The sequence below is a fragment of the Lipotes vexillifer genome, unplaced genomic scaffold, assembly GCF_000442215.2.
Source record: "Lipotes vexillifer unplaced genomic scaffold, Lipotes_vexillifer_v1.1 scaffold524, whole genome shotgun sequence".
Lineage (NCBI taxonomy): Eukaryota > Metazoa > Chordata > Mammalia > Artiodactyla > Lipotidae > Lipotes > Lipotes vexillifer.
The window spans coordinates 2,583,269-2,608,114 of NW_006774722.1; the positions used below are offsets into that span (position 1 = coordinate 2,583,269).

The 24,846-nt window shown below is 50.8% G+C and overlaps 1 protein-coding gene across 1 annotated transcript in view; it reads left to right on the top strand.

Annotated features, from left to right (window-relative positions):
• PHACTR3 (phosphatase and actin regulator 3) overlaps nucleotides 1-20,514 on the top strand; it is a gene marked incomplete at its 3' end in the record, with an annotated part of 218,030 nt that extends 197,516 nt beyond the window's left edge. Inside the window, exons 9-12 of the mRNA XM_007449475.1 lie at nucleotides 13,205-13,260; nucleotides 17,385-17,446; nucleotides 18,497-18,637; nucleotides 20,438-20,514. Coding sequence (XP_007449537.1) covers nucleotides 13,205-13,260; nucleotides 17,385-17,446; nucleotides 18,497-18,637; nucleotides 20,438-20,514 — 336 coding nt within the window. The remainder of the gene's footprint in view (nucleotides 1-13,204; nucleotides 13,261-17,384; nucleotides 17,447-18,496; nucleotides 18,638-20,437) is intronic.
• Nucleotides 20,515-24,846: the final 4,332 nt, after the last annotated feature.

A 24,846-nucleotide genomic window follows, 5' to 3' on the forward strand; every position in this document is an offset into this window, starting at 1 on the left:
CACTGTCCTGGGATGGGGGTGACTCTGGAGTGGGGAGGTCAGACTGTCCTCCTGGCTCATTTCACAGAACGGGAGTCACAAGCCCAAAGGCACCCTCTGTGAGTGACGGGCCAGGGGCAGTGCTGTGGCAGGTTGGGAAATGTGTGTCCTTGCTGCAGGGGGCACCTGCCCCTCAGCAACTGTGGGTGTCAGCCTGGGAATGCCAGATCAGTGTGGGCAGAATTTTCCAAGAGAAACTGGAAATATTTATTCTGATGTAAAATTTCCTTTATTTAAATGTTGGGGGCCGACTCACATTTTTTAAAAAAGAAAGTATAGACCCCATAAAATACATTTGTGGGCTGTATTTGGCCTGAGAGGGTCACCCATTTGCCACCTGTGATATCATGTCACGTGTTTTATGAGAAGCTCGTTCTTGTTTGCACTGAGAAGGGGGGATTTTGACTGTTGAATTAATGTGGGGAAAACAGTGGGTCAGAATCTGAATTAAAGGTCAGCAGGAGAAGCATTAAGACCAGAGACTGTGACCACCAATGTCCTGTGCAGCTCCGGCAGATCTGTTCTTTCCAACTGGCAGGGGAGGGGGCTGCTCTGGGAGAGCTTGTGTACACATCGCCCCCATGGCTCTAATCGTGTTGGGAGGAAGCATCTCTGTGTGGTGGTGAAAGCCTGGACTCTGGGCAGGATGTCTTGGTTCCTGTCCCCGCTCTGCTGTTTTCAGGCTGTGTGACTACAGGCAGGCGGCCTCCCTGGCACCTGCCTCACTGTCCCCTTGTGTAAAATGGGGATAATTAAAACAGAGCCCATCTCCTAGGGCTGCGGAAAGGATGCAAAGAGACAGGACACATAAAAAGCCTAGACTTCTGTGTGGCAGGGAGGAAGCACCAGGGGATGAAACAAAGAAATATGGGGATAGGGAATTTTAATAGTGTGAGGCATCATTTCCATACCGTACAATGCACCCTTTCAAAGTGCACAGTCTAGGGCTTCTAGTATATCCGTGGAGTTGTGTGTCCATCACCACAGTCAACTTTAGGACATTTTCATCACCCCCCAAAGGAGCCCTCACCCCTTAGCCATACCTCCAATCCCTAGAACAGTACCTGGGCCATGTGGGCACTTAATATTTTTTCAGTTATTGTCGCAAGGGTTGAGGGAGGTATGTATGAAGACCCGTTACCACAATTAGTGTCACATCCTGTTCGTCATCTGTGTCTTTACCAGCTTTATCCTCTCCCTCAGCATCTTCGTCCCTGTTGCTGTCTTTATCCTCATCACCGTCTTCATCACCTTGTTCACCTTCGTCATCACCACCGTCATTTCCATCAGTGTCTTATCCGTCTTTTTCTTCTGCATCTGCATCGGGTACCATCCGCATCATTTTTGTCTCTGCCTTCTTCGTCGTCTTTACCATCACCTCAGCAACATCTTCATCCACATCTTTATCGTCCTCCTCAACATCTTCATTGTCTGTCTTTGATACATAGGAAGCACTTAGGAAACAGTGGCTCTCGACCTCCTTGAGGTCCAGGGACCCCACTTCAGGAGAATGAAGCCCACATCTGAAGCCGGGTCGCGAGCTTCAGGCTGACTCCTGCCTGGAGAGAAAGGGAGCCCTGAAAGTGGTGGAAGGTCAAGGGTGGGCGGGGCCAGGACCTCTCAGTTCCCGCAGGTCCAGCTCAGGACCGACCCAGTGCAGTGGCTGGTTGGGATGCTGATCTCGAGGTAGCAGCCACCCCTCGGCTGGGATGTGCAGGGCCCGGGTCTCTACAACCCTCTTAGCCTGGACTCTGAGCAGGATGTCTCTTAGGATTTTGAGATCCCAGGAGCAAAGACTCTTTGTGTTTAGCAATTTCTCTGCTTTTCTTCCTTCTTTTTGAGAAGTAGGATTTCTTGACTCACTTCGGCAGCCCTCCAGGGAATCTCAGGCGTGTTCCTGGGGCTTGCAGTCTCCCTCTGTTGAGAAACCTCAGGGGACACGGCGGTCAGGTCTGTTCTAGCCAGATAAACCCTCCCAGGCCCTTGGCCTGGTCCCGCCTCCCTGCTCCGCTGCTGTGGGGAGGGGCCACAGGTGCTGCCCTGACCTAGCCTCCAAGCTGAAGGGGAAGCCTGGGATTAACGAGGCACTTTCAAGGATTTGTTGCAAAATACAAAAGGGAGTCGCGGGGCAGGCCTGGGAGCAGGCCCTGTGGGATGTTGTGGGGAGGGCAAGACGAGACCCCTGCCCTGGAGGGAGGGGTGCGATGGTCCTGGGAGGCCGAGGCCGGCACAGTCCAGGCCGAGCGGTGGCTGTAAAGTCGCGCACGTTCTGCTTTTAGATGCAAGTAGCTGAGCAATAGGAAAACGGCAACGCCCGAGTCGGGGAACGTTAGACAGAATCTACACCCCGGAGGACACACACATGAATCTCGGTCTTTGTTAGAACGCGTGACGTTCAAGGAAGAAGACCCAGCATCTGGGGCTGGGTGGCCCTTGCAGGTGGGGCGCAGCCCGCCTTGGTCCTATCAGCTCATGGCCCCTGAGTCCTCCCATGGGGTCAGCTGCTCTTGTTTTCCCTGGTTGCTTGGGAGTCTGTCGAGGAAAGTACAGCATGTTTCATAAGAAAATGCAGAACCACCTCAGCCCCCCTTCAGGATCGATAACACGAATCCCATACCCAGGGGAGCAGGTGGGCTGGCAGTTTAGAGCTCACTGTCTGGGAGGCGCGGGCCGAGGGGCCCAGGCTACTCACTCTCCACCTGTCCGAGCCTGTGAAATGGGCGTGTGACACCTGCCTGCTTTACCCAGAGTCAGGGCTTATCCTGCGTGAGCTGTAGTCATAGGAATAATAGTGCAATGGTAGCTTGCTAACATTTATTAAATGTGTGTCGCGTGCCAGGGACTGTGCCTTTCCTGCATTCACTGAAGCTTAAGAGGTAAATGCTATCATTAGCTGTCTTTCATAGCTAAGGAAATGGTGGTTCAGAGAGGTTAGGTAAGATGTTCCGAGTCACACAGCTAGTATGTCATGGAGCTGAGGTTTGACCCAGTCAGGCTGGTTCTGGACACTGGGCCTGGAGGCACCCTGCTTCGTGGAATGGTTGTTCCACAGTCACTGTGAGGGTCCAGGCTTCCTTCTATCAGTATCTTCCTGCTTAGTTATCCTCACACTGGCACTTACCCTCTATGGTCCAAGATGGCTGCAGGAGCACCAGACATCACATTCAAGTCCCAAAGGTGCATAGATCCCAGCTGAGTCAGTTCTTCAAAAAGACTCTTTCTAGAGGCTTTTTGGCACACCTTTCCCTACAGCTCCTTGGTAGAACCTCTTCACGTGGCCATGCTTAGCTGGAAAAGAAGCTTCCTTGAATAGAATCAGCTTTCTGGTGCTATGTAAGAAGGGAGAATGGAGGTTGGGTAGGAAGCTAGCGGTCTCTGCTACAGTGGGTGTTCAGCTAATTTTTGTTGAGATAGACTGAAGGACGGAAGGAAGGAGCAAACAGATGGACAAGTGAATGGAAAACCTTGTGTCTGTGAGGTAACAGCGATTTCTAAAGCAGTCTGGTCCAAGGAGTCTGTGTGGAAGCCCCTATAGACTCTGGGCAATTTGTAAATGCCTCGTGTTCCTAACCGTCTAGAGATGGGCCCAGGGATTTCGGCAAGTGGCAGGAAGCTGAGCGGGTGGGGGACTCCGAGGGGCCCCTGGGGTGAGTGGACAGATAGCGCTGTCCCTTCCTCGGTGATATCCCCCCATGACATTGCAGTTCAAGGGCAGACACTTCCCGGGCAACCTCTATGTGCCCCCCTCAGCACAGGGCCCTGGGGATGGAGGAGAGAACAAAAGGGACGCAGGGGCTGCCTTCAGGACACAGGGCGGGGAGGGAGGTCGAGGGAGGGAGGGTGAGATGCCTGTGGGCCACAGGCTGTAGCATGCGCAGTGCACAGGGCGCTGTCGGGGTCCTGCATCCCGCCCAGTAGGCATCCCGCCCTACCAGGCAGGTCCTAACCTCCCCTGTCCCGGCTGGTGAGGCCGATGCTTCTTAGTCGAGCTGCTGAAGTTCCGTGTCCTGCAGAAGCCACCTGGCGTGCAGGGTGGTGCTCTTGCGTTTTTTAAAATCGAGTGGAGTCGCTCTTCTCTTGGCCTTGGTACTTTCTCACCCAGTATTTGCTTGTTTACTGCAGCCTTGCTGGGGAGGGGAGCTAGGAACCAGGAGATGCGGCCCAGCGGATGAATACGCCTCTTGGTGAAGGAGGAGCTGGGAGCCCTCCAAGACCCGCCAGAGCTTCCCCAGGAAGGGGAGGAGGGAGGGGAGGGGCAGGGCCCGGTACCGACAGGTGCCCCATAAACATTTGTGGACCAGGGACCAAAGTGGTCCTAATGCCACGGGCAGGCAGTGGGGAGCATTATGTATTACTTTAATTTTCCAAATCTGAATAAGGGACCGATATCCGTGGTAAAACTTAAATAGCACATGTCACTCCCACCCCATCTCTGCCCAGAGGCTGCCGCTGTCCATGGGCTGTTTGGAAACACTCAGAGGCGGGTTTTACCCGAGCAGTAATGACCATGATGGTAACTAGCCTCCTCTGTACTGAGTGGACAACCCTCCCTGCACGGAGCTGAGCCATCCTCGGAGAAGGGAGAGGGCAGAGCCCCTGACTCCACGCCCAACACGGGTGATTAATCCCAAAGCCGGTTAGAAGAAGAAATGATAAACGTGACTTGTCATGCTCAAAACACTTTATTTTAACGTAAGTCATTCAGAGGCGCATTTATTCGGACGGCATCAAAGACTTCTCACTGCAGAAGGATCTACAATTAGAGTTCTTTCTCGTGTGAGACAAACGTTGGATGCATCTCCTACAGTTTCTAGCGCCGACTTGTCTGCAGAGGAGTGAGAATTAAAGACGCCTGGAAGCATAGTCCTCCCAGAGATGGAAAACCCCATCGTTCACTCGTTCGTCTCCCATACTTGCCCGCGACGGCCGTGTTTCAACATCCTGCCTTTACAGACTTCAAAGCAGCCAAGTCGGTTCTCATAGAAATAACATTTTCTTTTTCCATCCATATTGAATCATTTAATCAGTGTGCATAAAGTCTGATTAAATCACCTAATTACAGAAATGAGTTCACCTGGTTCACATAGGTTAGGGAACAAGGAGACCAGTTCCTGACAGGTGCCCAGCTCTCTGTGGGAACGGACTGCACGGGGCCGGGGCTGCCTGCCACGTGTGCTCAGTGGGGTCTGCTTTTCCAGAAGGACTGGGAGTGTCGGTTAACCCGGGTTCAGATAAGTGGAGGTAACTCGAGAGAGCTTCTCCCACAGTACGGTCATCCTCGTTTATGGAGAATGGAGGCTGTGTCTGTGAGACCCAGAGGCCCAGCTCCAGTGGGAGGTGTATATTAAGCGGTTTATGGCAGGACATTGCTGACGGCATCTGTGGGCAGGCCGTCGGGAAGGGCCGGAACTCCCGGGCGTGGACTGAGGCTGCTGTCTACAGGCAGAATTTCCTCTTTACCAGGGAGCCCCAGCCCTGCTCTGAACTCCCTTCCACTGATTGGACCAGGCCCACCAGACCATCTAGGACAGGCTTCCTTAGTTCAAGTCAACTGATTATGGATGTTAAATCACATCTACAAAACACCTCCACCATGGCACCTAGGTGAGTGATGGACTGCAGAACTGGGGACGAGGCCTTACCAGGTGGACTCCACCAACTGACGGCCCCAGGGCCAAAGGCAGCAAGAAGTTTGTGAGCAGATGGGGGATCCCAGAGCTGATTTGTGGAGAAGTTAGAATTCACACCAAGGCTGGGTTTGGAGCCCAGTTTTACTTTCATGCTCCAGAGTCCAGCCAGGTGGGCTTCCAGGGAGGACCCATCGAGAAGCGCCCGTGCTTTCCCACACCTGCCTGGAGCTCTGTTGCTAGCGGACCACAGTGTCTCCAGCCAGGCTCTAAACGGACGCCAGAACTCTGCCCTGAATTCTGCTATCAGGCACCGTGTCCTTATGAACTCTCCAGAAAACATCTGCTTAGACCTGAACTGTTGGGTCAAAGGATAAATACCTGCATTTGTAATCTTGGGAGATACCAAAATGTCATCATCAGAGCTCGCCTGAAGAACACACTCGGAGGCCCGGGGTTGGAGGTGAAGGATGGGCCCCCCCTGTCCAGCCGGAGGTCTTCCTGGAGGAGGTGAGACGTCTGCCTGAGAGCACACGGTTTAGGTCAGCTGTTCTGTGGCCCCTGGCAAACCTGGGGAGGTTTCGTGGGCTGTCACCGTGACGGGCCAGGCCAGGGGCTCAGGCGTCCCACAGGCGAGGGCACTTCCTGAGCAAGGAAGACTCACCCCCACCCCACTTGACCTTCAGTGTCCCTCGGATGCTCGGAGGGTCCAAGGCTGTTAGAATGACCTGAGCCTGCAACCTGGGTGTGCAGTGGACACACACAGGGAGATCTGGCAGTTTCATCACAGTTTCCCGAACACAAGTGTCTTGGAAATTGATGGAAATTGACACACCTGGTTTCATTCAGAACTTTACCGGGAATTTGCTCATTTCGGGAAGTGGCTTCTCCGTGGCGCCGTCACTGGGCGCGTGACCAGTACAGAGCCCAGTCTCTCTGCGTTCGTAGCTGCCGCTGCTGTCGTGGTAATTGTTTTGCGTAGGTGCTTTCACCACGTCACGTGACGTGCTCACATTGAGCGCTTATGTGTTGAGTATATGGTATTTGATTAAAACTTGCCTTCCCTTCTTCCTCCTGTGTGTTACAGCCGGACATCACACTGACTTTTAAAAATTACGCATGTCGGTGGGTTGGGGTAAAGGGGGCGTGACAGAATACTTGTTATAAAGGGGGTGTAGGGTCTAATGGGGTTGGGGATTCTGAGTTAGGAGAAGGGTGCCTGTGCTGAGGGAGACATGAGCAGCTCGGTGTGGGAGTCACTGGGCGCAGGGTCTGGGGAGGGTCCCCGCAGACTCGCTGGCCTCGTGGGGCTTGGACTTGGTCCTGAGTGCGGTGGGACCCCGGGTTTGAGGTCATGGTGAGAGTGGGGGTCATGTTTCAGAAAGGCCAGCCCGCAGCTGTGGCAGGCATGGAGTGAGGGGGATGGACATCTGAGGTGTCGGTGCTGGAACCCTGTGGACTCGGAGATGCCTGGGGGCTGGGAGCAGAGGGTGGCTTGGGGTCTGGCGTGAGCGCGTGGACCACAGCAAGTGCCAGCCTCTGAAGCAGGGACACTGGACCGTAAGCGAGTACTAGGAGGTGGGATCGGATGCTAGGCCGGCTGGAGTGCCTGGGTCACAGGATGCCGTGATGGGGACCTGTGGCCAGCACCTCGCCAGGCAAGCCCCTAACAGGCTGATAATTCGTCCTCGCAGGGTAACTGCAAGAACAGAGGGGACTAAGGTTTGGGGGATACTTACTGTTCCCCAGTGTGGACAGCTCCGCCCCTCAGAGCCTGCAGCCCGGCTCTGGTCTCTGTGTGGCCTCGTCTCCGTGTCACCTCCTGGAGAGGCTCCCCTCCCTGGGCCTCTCTCCCCGGCCTGCCTACGTGTCCCTGTGGTCCCCCTACCCTGACAGCACCCGTGGGAACAGAGGAGCCTGCGCCTCTGGGGAACCCCGTCCCAGGCGGGGACTCCGGTGTCCCGTGGCGACTCGAGGCTGGCGGTGGAGGAGGATCGGTGTCCCCAGGAAGGAGCTCCCAAAATAGCTGGCATCCCTGTGGGCGGGGAGCTGTCTGTTCTGCAGCCGTGGCTTCTCCCCAGGAAGGCATCCTGCCTTGTTTGGCGGGATTGCATCTCGGTTCTTGCCCGACGCTGAGGTGACTTTAGGCATTTCCTTGAGCCCCGCGGGGAGGCAGTGGCGATTCGGGGTGCGTGCAGTGCCGGGAGGCAGTCCTGGCCAGCGGGGGCATGACCCGCAGCCCCTGGAGCCGTGCCCGGTGCGAGGTCCCGCGAGGGTGTGTGAGGGACGATTCCGACACGGCCACTGACTATGGGCGGGCCTGCTGAGTGTCAGGCACCTGGCTTGGGGCTTCTGGGCCGTTTCACTTACCCCATAGCCACCCTGACAGGTGGTACTGTTATCAGCCCCTTGTGGGAGAGGAGCCCAGAGGGTGTCACCAGCCCGTGCACAGAGGCTGCGTGGCGGCCCTGCGCCTGAGCTGGCGGATGGGAGACAGGTGTGCCTGGAAAGAGGTCTGACTGTGCGTTCATCCTCCCCAGGGAAGAAAGCCAGCAGCTGGACGCTCCCGTGGGGCGCTCAGCTGGGGCCACTTGTCCACAGCAGGCCGCAGAGCTGAGGTTCGGACTTGCTGTCCTTGGAGCCATGTCAGGTGCTCCCGGGAACACGGACCACTCGCCCCCAATGTGTCTAGGAGGCAGAAGGGGGTCCTGAGGACGAGGAGGGGGCTCCCAGGGCCCAGCCCCCTCAGGACCCTGGTCCCACAGGTGACCCAGATGGAGAGCCCGCAGGGGAGCGAGGCCACTGGGAGGGGAGCCGCGGGGGCGATGAGAGTCAGCTGCTGTGCTCCAGCTGTGCTGCCCGGGGTGGGGAGAGCCAGGGAGGTGTGGATCTGGAGTAGCCAGCTCTCCCAAATATCAAGGGAAGCTGCAAAACTGATTTTTTAGAGTGAAAACTCCCAGTCGATTAATACTTGCTTCATATTCACATTTTTTAAAATATTGGGTGAGCCGAAAGTGCAGCTGCTTGCTGAATTTGGACCCTGGTGCTCTGATGGGTCAGGCGGCCAGGCTGTCCCCCACCCCGGGGGTTAGGGAGGTTGCCGGCAGGGTGGAGATGGCAGCTCTGTTGGCTGAAACTGGAGAAGACCTGGGCCCACCACCCCCGGGGAGCAGCATAGAAGCTGGTCGTCGTAGTAATACCCGCACCTGCTCATGTGCTGGCCTCCGCGGCACCCCTGGGTTCCCTGGGGCAGGTGAGGGCCAGGGGGTTGGAGACTCAGGTAGGGGGGCACTAGCTCCTGTCACCCCACCAGCAGAGGGGCAGAGATGGGACTTGGATTGAGACTCTGCCTGTGTCCTGCCCCTGGTGCTGGTCTGGGGGATGGAAGTTTGCAGCCTGAGGGATGTGGATGGTATAACCACATCACTTATTCCCCTGAAACCCACTCCGGGCACCCTGGTCACCCGGCTGTCAGTGGCCTCGTGGCTCCCCTCCCTCCACCCGTTCTCCCCTATTCCTCCCTGTTCGTGCGTCACCTGCTCACTGACTGGCTGTCCTCAGGTTTTCCGTACACAGGGTCAGGTGCAGAGTTCGGCCTTCACCACAGACCTGTTCAGAGGAGATGCCGGAGGGCTGGGGAGCCCCTATGGGGGCCCTCACACCCACACTGCACGCAGACCCGCAGCTGCCATGCCCCCCACCCTGTCCTGTCCCAGATGGCCTGTACGTTTACCTCCTCCTCAAGTCCCCAGGGCCTGTCCAGTGCACTCCTGGTCCCCCGGCATGCCCGCCTCTCCTGTGTGAACAGGCATGGGGAGGGGAATGGCGGCGGGTAGGGCACGTTCCCTCTCTCCTGGTTTCTTTTCTTGGTGTCGCTCCCACGCCCACGCACGCTGTAATTGGCTGCCACATTCTTGCTTTCTCAGCGGGGAGAGTCAGAAATAGACTGTGGCTTCCCCAGTTCCAGGCGGCACCTGCTCATCACCCACAGTGGCAGCTTCTGAATAAGGAGGGAGCGGCCCGTGGGTGGAGCCGGGGAATCCCTCAGGGTGCTGAACTCTCCTACCTCACCCCTCCTGAGGCCCCGCCCCTCCTGAGGCACCACCCCTTCACCCCCAAAGCCCTGCCACCTTGGGGCTGTCTCCACACGTCCTGGAAAGCCCCTTGCTGCTGAGGTGCCAAAGCAAGGATGCTCTGGCAGCATCCCTCCTGGGCCACACCAAGCACACGCCTCGGAGAGGGAGAGGAGCCAGCATCCATTCATCTGCTCCTTGTTCGGGCCACTTGTGTTTGCCTGTGCCAGACCCTGGGGCCTACGTGGGGAATAAGACCTGGTCATGTTTGTTTCTCTGAGCCCCAGTGGTCTCATCTGTAAAGTGGGCATAATCATGTTGTCTGCCCTTGATATTAGGATTGTCACCACTCCTGCTTTGGGAAGTCCCAGCCCCTGTGGAGAGTGGTGCTGAGTCTCAGGCAGCAAATGGGCAGAATATTGTGTTTAATATGTACTTAGTCCAACGTGTATTAATTTGGAATTGGCAGTGTTTTCAGTCTAGAGCCAATACCTCCCCTTGTCTTGAACAGTTCGTGGGCCCTCAACCCCTCACAGGCCTGTGGCACCTGTCTCCTGGGGCCAGGTTCGTCTCTGTCCTTTGGAAAGCAGTCCAGAAGTGCTTCCGAAGGTGCATCCAATCCTGGCATGGCCGTGCCCCATCCTGCCCTGCCTGCTTCACACCCTTCAGTGCCTTCTGGGCTCTGGGAATAAATCCAGACCTCACCAAGGACTGCAGGTTGGGTGGGTCCTGCCCCATGGACACACACCCCCACTCAGTCCAAATGGCACTGCAGGAGTCCTTTTGAGCTCAGGATCTTTGCACGTGCTGTGCTCTTCCCTCCCCTCTTGGCTTAGCGATCCCCACTTATCCTTCTGATCTCAGATCTCAAGGCGAGCATCACCTTCTCAGGCAGTGCCTCTGTCCAGGTGGGCCCCCCTACTCTAGGCTTTCATAGTACTGTCGGTTCTTCCTAGCGCTGGTCACCCCGCAGAAATGCCTGGTTGTTTGTGTGATAATGGGCTGAATGTCTGTGCCCCTGGAGCCTGTGCTCCTGAGAGCAGGGCTGGGTCTGACTTCTCACCACCACATCCCAGGGCCAGGCGTGTCCTGTAGGCTCGCTAAACATCTGACACGGAAGGTCAGGTTAACTCAAGGTAAAAGTTCTCAGTCTCATGAAGTGGGGTGTCGGGTACAGGTAGGGGCGAGTCTAGATGGGGGCTCTCGACCTGCAGCACCACCCTTCCCCCTGTGATTGGGGTCCCCCAGGGAGGGGATCGGGCTGGCGGTGCTACCCAGGGCCCTGGGCCCTCTCGTCCAGCCGTGGGCTCCTGGACTCCCTCTGGGTAGAGGGGCAAGTTGGTGAGAACCCAGTAGGCTGCACTTTGCTCACAGCTGTGTACCTGCAGGGCTGCGTCCACCCAGCGGACTACCCCTTCTGGACCATTCGGAGGTGCCCTGTGGGCCCGCTTTGGCCTCACCCTGGCAGCATCCAGGAGGTGCATAGCAGCCAGCTGGAGACCTGCCTTCCCCCCTCGGGCCAGTGGCAGAGGTTTTGGTGCTGAGATGTCCACACTTTCTGAGAACTCAGTCCATGATCAGCTGACAACCCATAGGCTGGGTTTTCTCCAGACAGTTCTTGAGAAACCATTGTCCTGAGCAAGCATGGTAACAGGTGCATTTGTGCATTTTCTCATTCAATTTTCTCACCTCTGTGAAGGTCTGTTATTAGTCCTCATTTTGGAAGAGAACAGGGCTCCAGGAAGAAAAAGCCTCTGTCGGGCCAAAGTGAGTGGAGGTTTGGGGGTACTTTTCAGGTTTGAGGAGATGTGTGGCCTCATCCTCAGCTGTCCCTGTGGGCATCCTGGCTGGTCAGCTGGCAGCCACTAAGCACCAGGCTCTGCACGCCTTGTGGATTCTCCCTCCCCAAGCCCAGCACGTGAGCAGTTAGGAGACACCGTCCAGAAATGTGATCTTCCCAAGGCTGGCTCCTTCTCTTTCTGTGGTCTCTGTGGAAATGGATCTTCCCTGAGTTCCCCCTACCCCATCAGTCATCCATCACATCCTCTCTGCCCCCCATTTTGTCTTCTCCATGGCATTGACCACTCCCTGGGATGGTCTTGTTTGTTTGTTTACTGTTGTCTGCTGCCGCCTTTGGACTGTGAGCTTTCCAAGGGCAGGGACCACTGTGTCCTGGAGCAGTGCCTGGCACAGAGCCAGTGCTTGCCAGTCACTTAGTGAGTGAGTGAATGAATGGCATTTGGGGGATTTTGACCAGGCTGAGGGAGCCCCACCCAAAGAGCTTGGTTTTGTGCCTGGTGCTTGGGAGGGATTGGGAGGCCCTGGCCCTGGCCCCTGGATGCCAGCCAGGAGTTGTGGGGGGCAGGTTCAAGTCTCAGCAGACATCCAGACAAGATGTTAGGCAACCACCCAGCAGCCAGCAGACACACAAGCCCCCAGAAGAACCCATCAGCAGACTGAGCCCCCGGGCCGCCCTGGGCTGTGTGCTGCGACAGGGGTTATTAACGGGAGGCAAGTGTTTATGGAGGCGACATCCCCTTTGGGGCAGAGTATTGTGGACCCACGTTGTGGGCATTCAGATGCTCAGCCTGTTGTCTCTGTGCAGTGGCTACAGGATCCGGAAGTGGGAAGCTTTCTGGCTCTGCCCCAAGGACAGCATTATTGGAGTTACAAAAATAATTGGAGCTTGGCATTAATTTTGGCTAATTATGCCTCCCTCTCCTGACAAGCCTTTTATTTATGTATGTATTTTTTTCGTTTTGGCTGTGTCCTCCAACTCCCTTGATGAGAGGCCGTTTGAAAGGAAATGATCATTTGTCTTCCTATCTCTCAAACCGGGCGGGTAGGGCTGGTGGCGGGAGGGGAGCTGTGGGCGTGGCCGGCTCCGAGCGCTCAGCCCAGGAGATTCCCAGCCTGGATTGGATGCGCTTCCTCTCTACGCGCCTCGGCTGCTTGCCCGTAGAGGCAGGAGCTCCCTCCATCACCACCCTGGTGGCGGGTGAGGCTGGACCGCGGTAGGAGCAGGGCCAGTGCGAGTGCCAGTGTCCGGGTCGCCGGGAGCTGGGGACACAGAAGCTGGAGACGCGGCTGCCCGCCCCTCCCTCCGCCAGCGGGCAGGGGACCGTCTCCCAGGTGGATCTCTGCGCAGCTCGGACGCGCCGCCTGGGGAGCCGTCCAGCCCGGCGGGCTGGCAGTAGATCTGGACATGAAGAGCTGCTCGTCCGGAGGGGGAGCGCGGACTGCCCCAGCCGCCCGGTGACAGAGGACCGCCTCCCTCCCGCGCGGGGGTCTAACTCGATTTGCCCGCAAGAGGCAGCCGCCGGAGAAGGTCCCCCTCCCCTCCTCCCGCTTTTGGGGAGGCGATCTTCAGCGGGTGCGCCACCCGCCTGGGACCCTCGCAGACCCTGGGTGCAATCCGCCGGCAGCCACCATGGTGCAAAATGTAATTCTAGTGTTTTTCCGCAGACGGCTGAGCCAAAGACCCGCCGTGGAAGAACTGGAGAGAAGAAACATCTTGAAACGTGAGTAGCGGGTGATGCCCTGAGGCCCCCCTCACGTGTGCTGAGGCTGCTGTGGGAACCCGGTTCTGTGGCCTGAGCCCTCCTGGGTTCGCATTAGGTCTGAGCTGCTGAGGGAGTCTGAAAGCAAGCCCCCGGGAAAGTTGAAACACCCAGGCACATCCTGTTTAAAATTAAAAAGGAAAAAAAGCTCTCCTAGCACCGTTAAAGATGTCCCTACTCCAGGGCTATCTCATTGGTTGGCCCTGCAGATGGAAGTGAGACGAATCCATATCCTTTTGCAGGCTGGGTCTCAAGCAGGTGTCTGTCCCTGGCAGTTTGGGACATCAGAGGCAGGTGTGGACAATGTATAAATCCTACCAGGGAAGGACTCGGCCCTTGGTGGTTACAGCTGGCGGCATAAAGCAGCTCAAAGGAACGGAGAAGCCTTGGGAAACGTTGCCTGTGGCTTAGGACCCCGCGATTCCAGGACCCTCCCTCCTGGCTTCACACCCCTTGGGTTTCCCCAGTTAGGTGTGTGATTGTAACATGTGCTGAACACCGGTGTCCAGGGATAGCCTCCACGATGTAGTGAACACGGTTCCAGCTCATTGAAGCCATTGATGATTTGGGTGGTAAAACCCTTTCAGAAGTGTTTCTCAGATACTTTTTATGTATCTGGTCAACAGACTTTAGTTTGCGAGACATTTTCTACAAAAAGTATCTGCTAAGGGCCTAGATTTTTAAAATATTTTCATTTTCTCCCCTCTTTGTGGATGAACACTGCAGACATTCTCTGAGTTTGGTTTTTCATCCCATGAACATCTTTTTACAAAGTTAAGATGGTCCCGGGGCTGACCTTCTGTCACAAAGTAGACAGCAGAACCTCTGGTCCAGGTGCCACGTCCTATCTGATTCCTTCCCCCTTTCTTTGCCTCAGCACCTTTATTAACTGCCTGGAAGACTCCCTCCTTTATAGACTGTTGGAAATATTTAAACCCTAAGATTAAGAATTCTTTGTTTTAGGGACTTCCCTGGTGGTCCAGTGGTTAGGACTCTGCGCTTCCACTGCAGGGGGCTCGAGTTCGATCCCTGGTTGGGGAGCTAAGGTCCTGTAAGCCGCGTGGCACAGCCAAAAAAAAAAAAAAAGAATTCTGTGTTTTATTTTTTAAACTTAAGATATGGAAACTACTATATTATGTGAACTAGGCCACCTCTGAGGATTTCAAGAAAAGCTTTCCGTTGCTAACATGCTTAATCAAGTGGGCAGCTAGAAATGTAAAGCTCTTTGTTACCAAATATTTGAATTTTTAAAAATTAAATCACTTACTTATAAAGCTCATAAGTCACAGGTGCCCCTGAGTAGTAATCCAGGAGTTGAATGGGGCAAGTTCAAGGCCCGGGTAGTGCCGTCCTCAGACTGGTCTTTTGCCCAGAGTCGGCAGAGGCTTTTCTCCCGGAAACCATTTTCTCCCGTCAGTGGTGACCTCCTCTCTGGTCTTGCGGATGGCCAGGCCCTCCCACCGGCAAGTGCTTCTAACTGTGTCAGTCTTTGCACATAGACGTGGAAGCCTGAATATCAGAGCTGGTGCTTGGTGAGCAGAGATGGCAGGTGGACCCCGGGAGCTGACGGCGCTCACCTTCAGGGCACAGCAGGGGCAGGAAAACAGGCTTCACCCCTGTGGCCCTGGTGGTCCCTCCCTCCCCATCTAGCAGGCAGGTCCATCCCTAGCCGGAAGCTTCTCGAATGCCCTGGGCAACGGTCCTTGAGAATTTCACTGCTGGTTTGAGGTGGCTGTTTGGCTTGGTTCCGTGGAGGTGAGAATCGACTGACTGTAGCTGGTCCAGCCTAGAACGTCGTCCTCGCAGGCCCTTGACACCGGCGCGCACTTATTGCATTTTTGGCTTTTAATCAATGCGCAGAGTGTCGTCACGTTGCCTTTGCTCCCCTTCAAGTGGGGAGCTCGTGACTAACTGCGAGCGTGTCAGAGGAACGCTCAGAACTGGCCCTGTGCATCTGTGGATACAGCAGCGTAAGACACGGTGGCCCCTGTATATGCTATGGTATTAAAACTGATCATCCCGCGTTGGGCCCACTCTGCTAGATCGTATGCAGTGCTTGCTTCTGTTCCCCCGTTGGATTGTTACAACACAGCTGTGAGGTTCGCACCGCTGTCCCCCTTTCCCTAGCGAGAGGAAGCTTAGACCCCAGGAGGTCCTGTGACTTTTTAACTTGAGTCTTGGCAAAGGGATGGAGCTGAAGTTCACGCCCAGGTGGCCTGGCTCGTCGTCCACGCTCTAACCACTGCCTTAGGAGCAGCGGTGCATCTCTGACTGTTTACAGAGGACACATGTGTGACTGTCCAAGCTACCAGCACTATTGCCAGGAAGTCTGGGTGTGGAAGCTCCGATCATGGCTCCCTTGTTTTGTATAAGGCACCGGGCTTTCTGGGTCTGAGAATAAGAGATCCACAAACCCATCGCTGAGGGGAGCTCAGAGAATCTGTGGCTTAGGCTCTGAGGAAGGACATCTTGGAGTTGGTGCCCCACCGAGCACCTGGCCCTGAGAGGGACCCCGCTGGGCACCCAAAGATCAGCTCTCTGAAGCCCCCGCTGTGCTCCTATGAACTTGTAATAAAGCTGATTTGTTGTTCACGAGTTAAAAAACAGAAAGATCTGATGTTGCTTCAGTGTTTTCACATAGAGGCTGTACTTGGGATTTTTTCATGGCCTGCTTTTAAGAAATCTGACGAATTCGTTTCATATCATCATTTAAATCCCTCATGGTTGGCCTTCTATGTGGTACTTTCACAGTGTCTTGTAACTGTATTATCAGCTTTCTGATTAGCGCTTATAACTGTGGTTTCTTCTGGTTTTTCACATGGATTAAGAAGCAGGAACATAACAGGGTTTGGTTTCCTTTTCTGAAACACCCAAATGCGAGATGAATCCTTTTTAAAGAAAACTGCTGAAAAGTACAATGGCTAGTATGTTAAACGCCCATATACCAAATCCCCCAAATGCACAAATGTTTGAAATGTTTTAGATAAAGGCAGGTGATATGAGCTTATGTTAACTGCAAGTCGCAGGATTTTCCTTTCTCAGACCTGGCGCTGTTTCTAGGAGAGCTGACAGATGAGATCCCTTTCCTAGGAGAGGAATTCTGGGCCCCCTCCAGGGACCTGAGGCTTTATTTAGCAACAGAGAGAGCCAGAAATAGGACATCCATTATCTGGTATCCCAGGGCAGAGCGTACGTTCTACACTACATCTCAGCATTCTGTTCCATTTTTAGCTCCCAAGTGTAGGTGTGAGCACGGCTTGCATGTTAATAGTCACACTCCCCAGGCAAAGCCAATTTTGGTGAAAGACTAAGGGTCCTTTAAACGGCAGGTCATGCATCTTGCTTCTGCAGTGGAGAGTCAGCTGGGTTCCTGGATATGTTTGGATTTGAAATACATCGTGAAAATATGAATTCCAAGCAGGCACATGCTGCCCAGAATCTGAAGAGAATGTTCCTTACCTTATGCTGGTTGGCTGAAAGTATGTATACCTATTACATGGAAAAAGGGGGGAAAAAAAAGCAGTGACAGTTCTGTATACACACACACACACACACACACACACACACACACACACACACACATATATACACACACACACATATATGTGCAATCATTCGTATGTATATATATGTATGAGTATATATGTAACATATCCTAGTAAAACTATTTTTGTTTGCCATCTATGTTCCTAAATGTAAATATACAGAGAGATACGATATTTGATTAGGAGGGAGAGCCTCTTCCTGTTTCTCCCGCAAATAAATGCCCAGCGTCAATCTGTGCGATTATTTCTGACACAGACAAGGGCCCAGGAGAACCAGGCTGTGGCGATGGCAAGGCTTCCCTTCTACAAGTGTTTCTGGGGACACAGTGAGACCATAATCTTCTGCGCAGCAATTGGCAAAGCAGAGAAAAAACAGACTGTGATGTGGAGAAAAGTGTCACCTGCCAGGTGTCCTTTGTGTTACATCTTTAGCTTCCAGAAATATGCAGATCTTGAGGACACTTCGCTGCTAAAAAGAAGAAAGTCTCAACCTGCTTCTTTCTTTTCTTTCCCTTTTTTTTTGGTTTTAATCTTTCACAGAAAGGAATGATCAGACAGAGCAGGAAGAAAGAAGAGAAATCAAGCAGAGATTGACAAGAAAGGTACTATCATTTAAGCACCTGTGTCCTGAATATTACGGGGAAAAAGGTGGATAGAGGAAAGCTGCTTCTGTAGCAGCGGGGATGGGCGATACAGGGCCTTGCTCTGTGATAATGAGTGATGGTTTCTGGGGTAACACTTAGCAGATGCTCGAAAAGCAGTGCCTTTTGCCACGTCCCATGGTGTGACCGACATGCCTGTGGACGATGTCCTTACCTAGCGCCAGAGAGCGTGGCGTGGCCGTGCAGCCCAGATGACATTTCCATTTGTTTCCAGGAAGTCAGACGTTGACTGGGCATGCTCTTCATTTATTCGAGCTCTGTACACGCTGCTTAAGGAAAGTGCGTGCCTGGATATCAGTGTGTTGGTTACCTTTCACTTGTCTAGAAGCTCCTGACTGCAGAAAACTTTATTAACCTCAAGGGTTTGTATCTGGGGCTCAAATAGTTAAGTCAAAACGTACTATGGCCAACATAGGTAGCAAAGTCTATAAACTCTGATCTCCTTTTAAAGCCCTGACTATCTCTAAATTCAAGTGATCTGGTGTTATCCTTTCTCTACTGTGTTCTGTAATAATAATAATAATGATAATAATAATGATGATGATGATGAAATCTCGTCTTGCTTGAAGTTAATAGAATATCCTTCCTGAGCTTGAGTTATGAGCACTAGTAGAGTAGTATTTAGCATTTCAACTTTATCAGAAGCTTTTTTGGTAAAATCCTGCCTAATGATAGTTGAAAAGCAGCAGCTGCTGCTGTGAAATTTTTCCCAAGTTAATTCATCAGCCTTTCCTTGAGCTGTGCTGTGAACAGGGCACCGCTAGCCTCCTGGGGTGTGAGTGCTCCTGATGGGATATGTTAAGGGGAGGAGGCTGTAATTTAAGAGTGTATAATTTAAGCCCTTCCCATTAGAGATTTTTTTTGCATTAGGATTATATTTCACAATTTCAGACTTTTACATTTATTTGTAGAAGGGTACTGTTTGTGCAGAGTACTTTAGGAAAGCTAGTTTGGCATGTGAGACCTAACTATGGTTATCTTTTATTTTAGCTGAATCAGAGACCCACGGTTGATGAACTGAGAGACAGAAAAATTCTGATACGATTCAGTGACTACGTGGAGGTGGCGAAAGCACAGGACTACGACAGGCGGGCAGACAAGCCCTGGACAAGACTGTCGGCAGCAGATAAGGTGCAGAACAGACCTGTCTGCGCTGGCTGGGGGTGCATGTATGAAAGAAGGGCAAATCATGGCATGCCAGGGAGTTTATTCTTAGACAGTGGGCGCCATCAGCTGTTGCAGTTAAGGCTGAGCTTGACCAGATGTTGCTTTCACAAATACAACGCAGATTTCGGGTCTTGTTTTCAACCAGGGGATGGTTTTGCCCTTAGGGACATTTGGCAACGTCTGGGGACATTTTTGGTTGTCACCAGTGGGGCGGTGCTACTGGCGTCTGTTGAGTGGAGCCCAGGGATGCTGCCCACCACCCGGAAGTGCACAGGACGGCCCGCACGGAGACTGATCCAGCCCCAGATGTCCAGAATGTGAAGTTGATAAGCTCTGATCTGGGGCACAAGTCAGAATAGGCAGGGCTGGCAAAAAAGAGCTGGATGGCATTGTTTGAAACAGCGAGCCGCAGTGGGGACGAGGAAGGGCGGAGAGGCGAGGGGCCCTCAGGAGACCCTCCCCCGTGTAGAGGGAGGCAGCTCTGGGCTCTGTCCTGGGCCGTTCTGGTTTGAGGTGTCTCTGGGGACCTCCTGGTCAGAGAGGCGGGGAGAGCAAGGAGGCGGTGGGGCAGAGGCTGAGGAGTGAAGCAGAGGGAATTAACAGCCCCCGAGCCCTCACGCTGCCCTGTACTGAGCCCAGCCTGCCAGCTATTATTTCATTTAATCCTCCAAAAGATCCCAAAGAGAGAGGTGTTGTAATGATCCCCGTAGAGGTGCCATTGAACAGGTGACCAGGAGAGGCTGGGACGGGTAAGGCTTGTCTGGGGTCAGTTTCTCTCGACTGGCAGAACTTAAACCCAGGAGCGTCTGTCTACACAGTCTCTCCTACCTTCCCACCTCTAGTGATTTTCAGAACTCTTAAGGCCTTTCGGAAGAGGAACATAATACATTCAGCCAATGAGTTTGCTGACTTTGCTAATTTTTCCTCGTTCTTCATATGCTGAATGTGAGTCCGTGAGGTTATAAATGAAATGCTCGTAAGCATTGCAGGCACTTGGAGAAATGCAGACAGGCTGTAGTTGGACTGACCCTCTCTGTTGCCTGTGGTGGATGTGCTCAGAGGAGCATCTCCCAGCCGTGAAGGGAGAATTCAGGCATCTTTGGCAGCAGAGCTGGGAGTAGTACGTCCCTACATACTTGACTCAAAGCCTTTCCTTGTCCCGGAGGCTGTGTCTGATGTTTTTGTCTGGCCTGGTCCTGGAGGGTTTATCTGAGAGAAGCACACAATGAAAGTGGGTTTGGGAAGCTGGAGGAGGGCCAGATGAGAGGCCCTGAAAAGACTGAGATGCACATCTCACCCACATGTAACGGCAAGGTTTTTTCTCAAATGACACAAAACAAAAATGTCTGAAGTTAGAATAACTTGTTTCTAGATATTGCTGAATTCCAAGTAAGTTCACCAAAAGCTGAACTTCACTCATTATTTTGATGTTCGGACGTTCTAAGTGCCGTAGGCTTGTGTTTGATCCATCTATGCTGTACCGTGATGGGGTGGGACGGGGGGAGGGTGGATATCGTCCTACTCCAGCACAGCAAATAAATTCACTAAACACTTCCAGAATACCAGCTACGCACTAGCTTGGTGGGGCTATAAAAATGAGAATGTAAACGTCTAAATGCTGAACAAAAAGCTTTTTTTAATCTATCACAAAATAACAAAAGCCAGCAAGTATTAGGAATGGCTGTCAATCCATAACCATGATACTAATTTCCTGTGTTAACTTTTTAATGTCCTGAAAAATAATGTGCAGTTTTTGAATTCCAGGCAGCAATTCGTAAAGAACTGAATGAATACAAAAGTAATGAAATGGAGGTACATGCATCAAGCAAGCACCTGACAAGGTCAGATTTCTGTTTGTATGAATTTCATGATACTTATATAACATGGTATTTATTTAAAAAGAAAAAAATGTCAGAAAGCACTGTGTATTCAGGTAAAAAAATTCAGTATTTCTGCAGAGAACTGTCTTGAACAGACAGAATGCAACTCACTTGAAAGTGCTGTTCACTCCCGTGGTTTCTTACAGGGCTTCGTGAAAGGTGGTATGTAGGAGAACAGTATTACACAGGTCGTTGTTTTATTTAAGTGGTTAACGTATATTTAAGGAAATTAGTCTCAAAGCACTGAATGTACTTTGCCTATATGTTTAATTCCCCTTCTCTAGTATTCAGAACTCCCTAGTTTATAGAACTCCCTGATTTATTTATACAAACATTTATATATTTGTTTCCTCAGCAAATATTTGAGTATCACTATGTGACATTCTTGGTGCTGAGAATGCAACTATAAATAAGGTAAAGGAGGGTCCAGTCTTCATGGAGCTTATATTCCAGTGGGGATATATTGACTGATTCTTCCATAATCAAGGCTTTTCACACAAGGGGAATATACTCTCTGTCCACGTGACCATAAACAAAAGTGGCACAGGGTGTCTTGCTGATGCTGAAGTGCTCGTTGGCCACATATCCTTCCAGCATTTCCCCGTCTTGTCCATGGCCGTGACAAGTCATGATAAAGTTCTCACATACCTTTAATCCTAAAGAGGCTGCCTGCGATGCCATGTGCCTTCAACTGTGCCAGCTGCTTTGTCATTTCTCCCTTGGTCTAGAGATGCTCAGGCCCCAAATACAAAGAGACAGGAAACCCTGAATGGAGATATTGCCTTAAACTAAAACAATGGATTCCTTTCCTTTTCTGTTCCTCACGAAGTGGCCACTGGAACTGTTATTTAAAAGATTACTCTGTGAGCCACTGTGGCTGTAGAAACCAGGCACACAGAATTCCCTCCTACACGATAGTTGTACTTTGTGTATATCAAGGGAGGAAGAGGAGGTTGGAAGAGCAGGAAAAAAATGAAGCAAGTAAACAGTTTGTTTAAAAATATTTGTTTCCCCCCCATGACTTGGCATACTTTTGGGCAGGAATAAATCACCTTACTTCTGAGTGTTCAAAACACTAAAAAATGTTTAGGAAATAAACATTCTCTGTAAAACATTCAGAGTTATTTTTAATGTCCAATTCTGTGTTAAAGAAAAAAAGATATAATTACTACATATTCTATGTATGGTAATTTCAAAATATTTAATACATTTTTTCATTATACATTATTAAAAGAGATGTTTACTAAAGATGTGTATTTTTTTCTCGTAAGTCCTTGATAGCTTTCTTACAGGACAGAATTTTAAGAGTGAGCCCAAAACCTAGACAACAGGAAATATGATATTTTTTTTGGCCGCACTGTGTGGCATGTGGGATCTTAGTTCCCTGACCTGGGATCAGACCCACAACCCCTGCATTGGCAGCACGGAGTCTTAACCACTGGACCACTAGGGAAGTCCCTGAAATATGATTTTTATACCACCACATTTTAGAATCTAATGTCAACTTTTAAAAATGAGAACGATATTTTTAGTCACATGAGATTTTCTTAAGTGCGTTAAACATTGCCACAAACACATTATCAGCTCTACAAGAACAAAACTATAACTCTACTACTATAATTTCCAATAATTTGTTGCATTAATCAATTCATTGCTTCTGTTGATTTAGCAAAGCTCTGCTCTTTCTGTGTTCTTCAAGGGCTTACCTAGCATTTTTCAAACTAAGTTTTAGGTAGGCTTAAGAATTCAGCATCTGATTCCTCTTGGGTTATGGCTGGGGCCCGAGCGGTGGGCGCCGTCTGAGGCTTTACACTACTTTAATCCAGGCAGGTCCATCCTCATGTTTTACCCATTGGACCTGCGCAAAGCTTTTATAGCAACAGAATTATTTGTGGAAGGTTTTGGCAATTTTAACTTAGAAATGTGTAACCTTAAGTTATTTGTCTTTTTGTAATTTCTAGATTCCACAGGCCATAGAGATTTTCTTCTGAGAAGAATTGTGTTTAATTTTTTGATACCAACACTGAACATTCATCAGGAAACTTTCCTGAAGTTCAGCTCACGACTCCCTGCTGTGTTTGTGCGAGGAGCAGGACCCACACACACGGGTGAAATCTTGGCCACACTCACCTGTAAGAGGACCAGCAGAGGACACTCTTCACTCTCTGGTGTCTGAGGAGTGTGAACTGCTGGGGTCAGTAAAGACCCCAAGTAACTCGACCAGAAGAAAACTGTTGTTTGCCTTCCCGCCTTGTTTTGCAGTTCTGCGGTGTGACCAGGGACGGCCGCGTGCGTGTGCAGGGTCGCCGCGCCGAGGCTCCGACCGAGGGACGTGTACGCAGTGTCTTCAGTACCGTGTGGAAAAGACGTTTTTATTCTGATCACAGTTAATTGGAGAACTCTTTAAGTTCGTGTCATACAGAATGACTTACTGTATTATTCTTTTTTTATATAATGTCTAACAAAAAATGCAGCTGCAACATTTTGATTCCTGTTAATTTTGTTCTTTAATTAAATGACTACTCATTGCAGGAAATTAACCTGGGTGTTACAGTTTCTTGGGGTTGGGGTGAGAGATTTTTTAGAACAGGCTGTGAAACGAGTCCAATTTTATTACTTTTGAGCCATCAGAAGCCAAACACATAAAGGAGAATTCAAACTTTTCGTGCATTTTGTTTTGTAAATTCTGTTAGTATACGTGGTTTGTGCCTTAGAAAATCAAATTATCCTTTTCAAGTTAATTTAAGTTTATGCATCATTCAGTAATGAACCTAGAAATAAGTAATAACTTGTTGAAAAATTCTACCAAAAGGAAAATTATGCCCTCCTTAAGAGTATTTTTAATTTCATATTTGCAAACATTATTAAAAACTTTGTTATAAGAGACAAAGGTTTAGATGGAGTGGAGATCATAAAGAGGAAACTTACCCTGGCACAAATGTAAAAGGTAATCTTGGCACAAAGGGGGAAAGTAAGTTAAATAAAAATAAATGTTCCCTGAAATATATTTTTACTTGGCCTTCGAGTAAGCATCCTCGTGAAAATGAGCCCTCCCTCCTGGTCCATCGAGGCAGGGAGCACAGTGCTCGGATAAGGGCTTTGGGATCTTGCTGAACCTGTGCCGAAATCCCAGCTCTGTGCCATTCAGCAAGGTATTTATTTCCTCTTCAGGAAGCTCTCCCACCCCCTCCCCGCCCCGCCCCACCCCAGACTCTCTTTCTCTCTCTCACACACACTACTGTAATCTCTAAATGAGATAAAGGAGGGAAAGTGGCTGAAGTGCCAGCACAGTGCCCGGCAAGTTTTGTCCACCGCGGGTGTGGTTGCCAGGTAGCCCTGGAGCTGCCGAACCTCACCTGTGACTTCTCACTGCTCAAGCTACCTCATTGCTCTCCTTGACTTTTCCTGTTCTGCTGCTTCAAGGCTGCAGTAGGTCAGGCGCCCATGGAAACTGCTCAACCCTTGTGGTAGCACTTTGTCCTAAGGGACTTGTGATCAGTCCTAGATGCTAGCAAACATACTGTCAGTTTGTGGAATTGGGGTCTTTTATAAGAAATCACTGTATGGTAGAAAAATTCCAGCTCTACCTCTTACTTGCTGTGTAACCTTCTGTGAATCGCTTGACTTCTCTGAGCCTCAATTTCTGTGTCTATGAAATGATATCTAAATCCTTTCTAACGAGAAGCCAATCCCTTAATTTTATAAGCATTTATGTGTATGTGTATATATTGTATATTTAATATATATATGTGTGTACTCTTTTATACATAAGCTGTTACTTGTGGCCAGTCAACCCCCAAAATACTTATTTTCTATTTTAAGTACATATTAGCTCCCTATTTTATATTTTATTCAATTTAAAATATTAATTGGAGCCAGACTGTGTAAAAATAAGATTTCAATCTCCATCACGTAGAAATATCCATATAACTGCATACTGTGAAGCAAAGAAAGGAAAAAGTTTCCCTTATTCTAGAAATCATTCTGGCCCCCAAAGCAAAAAGGATCCGTGCTTAGAAAATAACTAAACTGCAGCTATAGTCAGAGATAGTCTGATAGATGGGACACATGTTCAGGTTTTTTTGCCCAAGTAAAGACCCATAACTAATAGATAAATAAAATTAAAAATTTACGATAAAATACAAGATATCCAAAGCAGGGTTTTTTGGTTTGGTCCAGACTCAAGGGTTCTAAGATATCATAAAACCAGAAGACATTTTCATTTGTAATCAAAATATTTGCAACGGTATCTAACTTCTATCATTGTATTTTTATTAATCATAAACTCTTTCC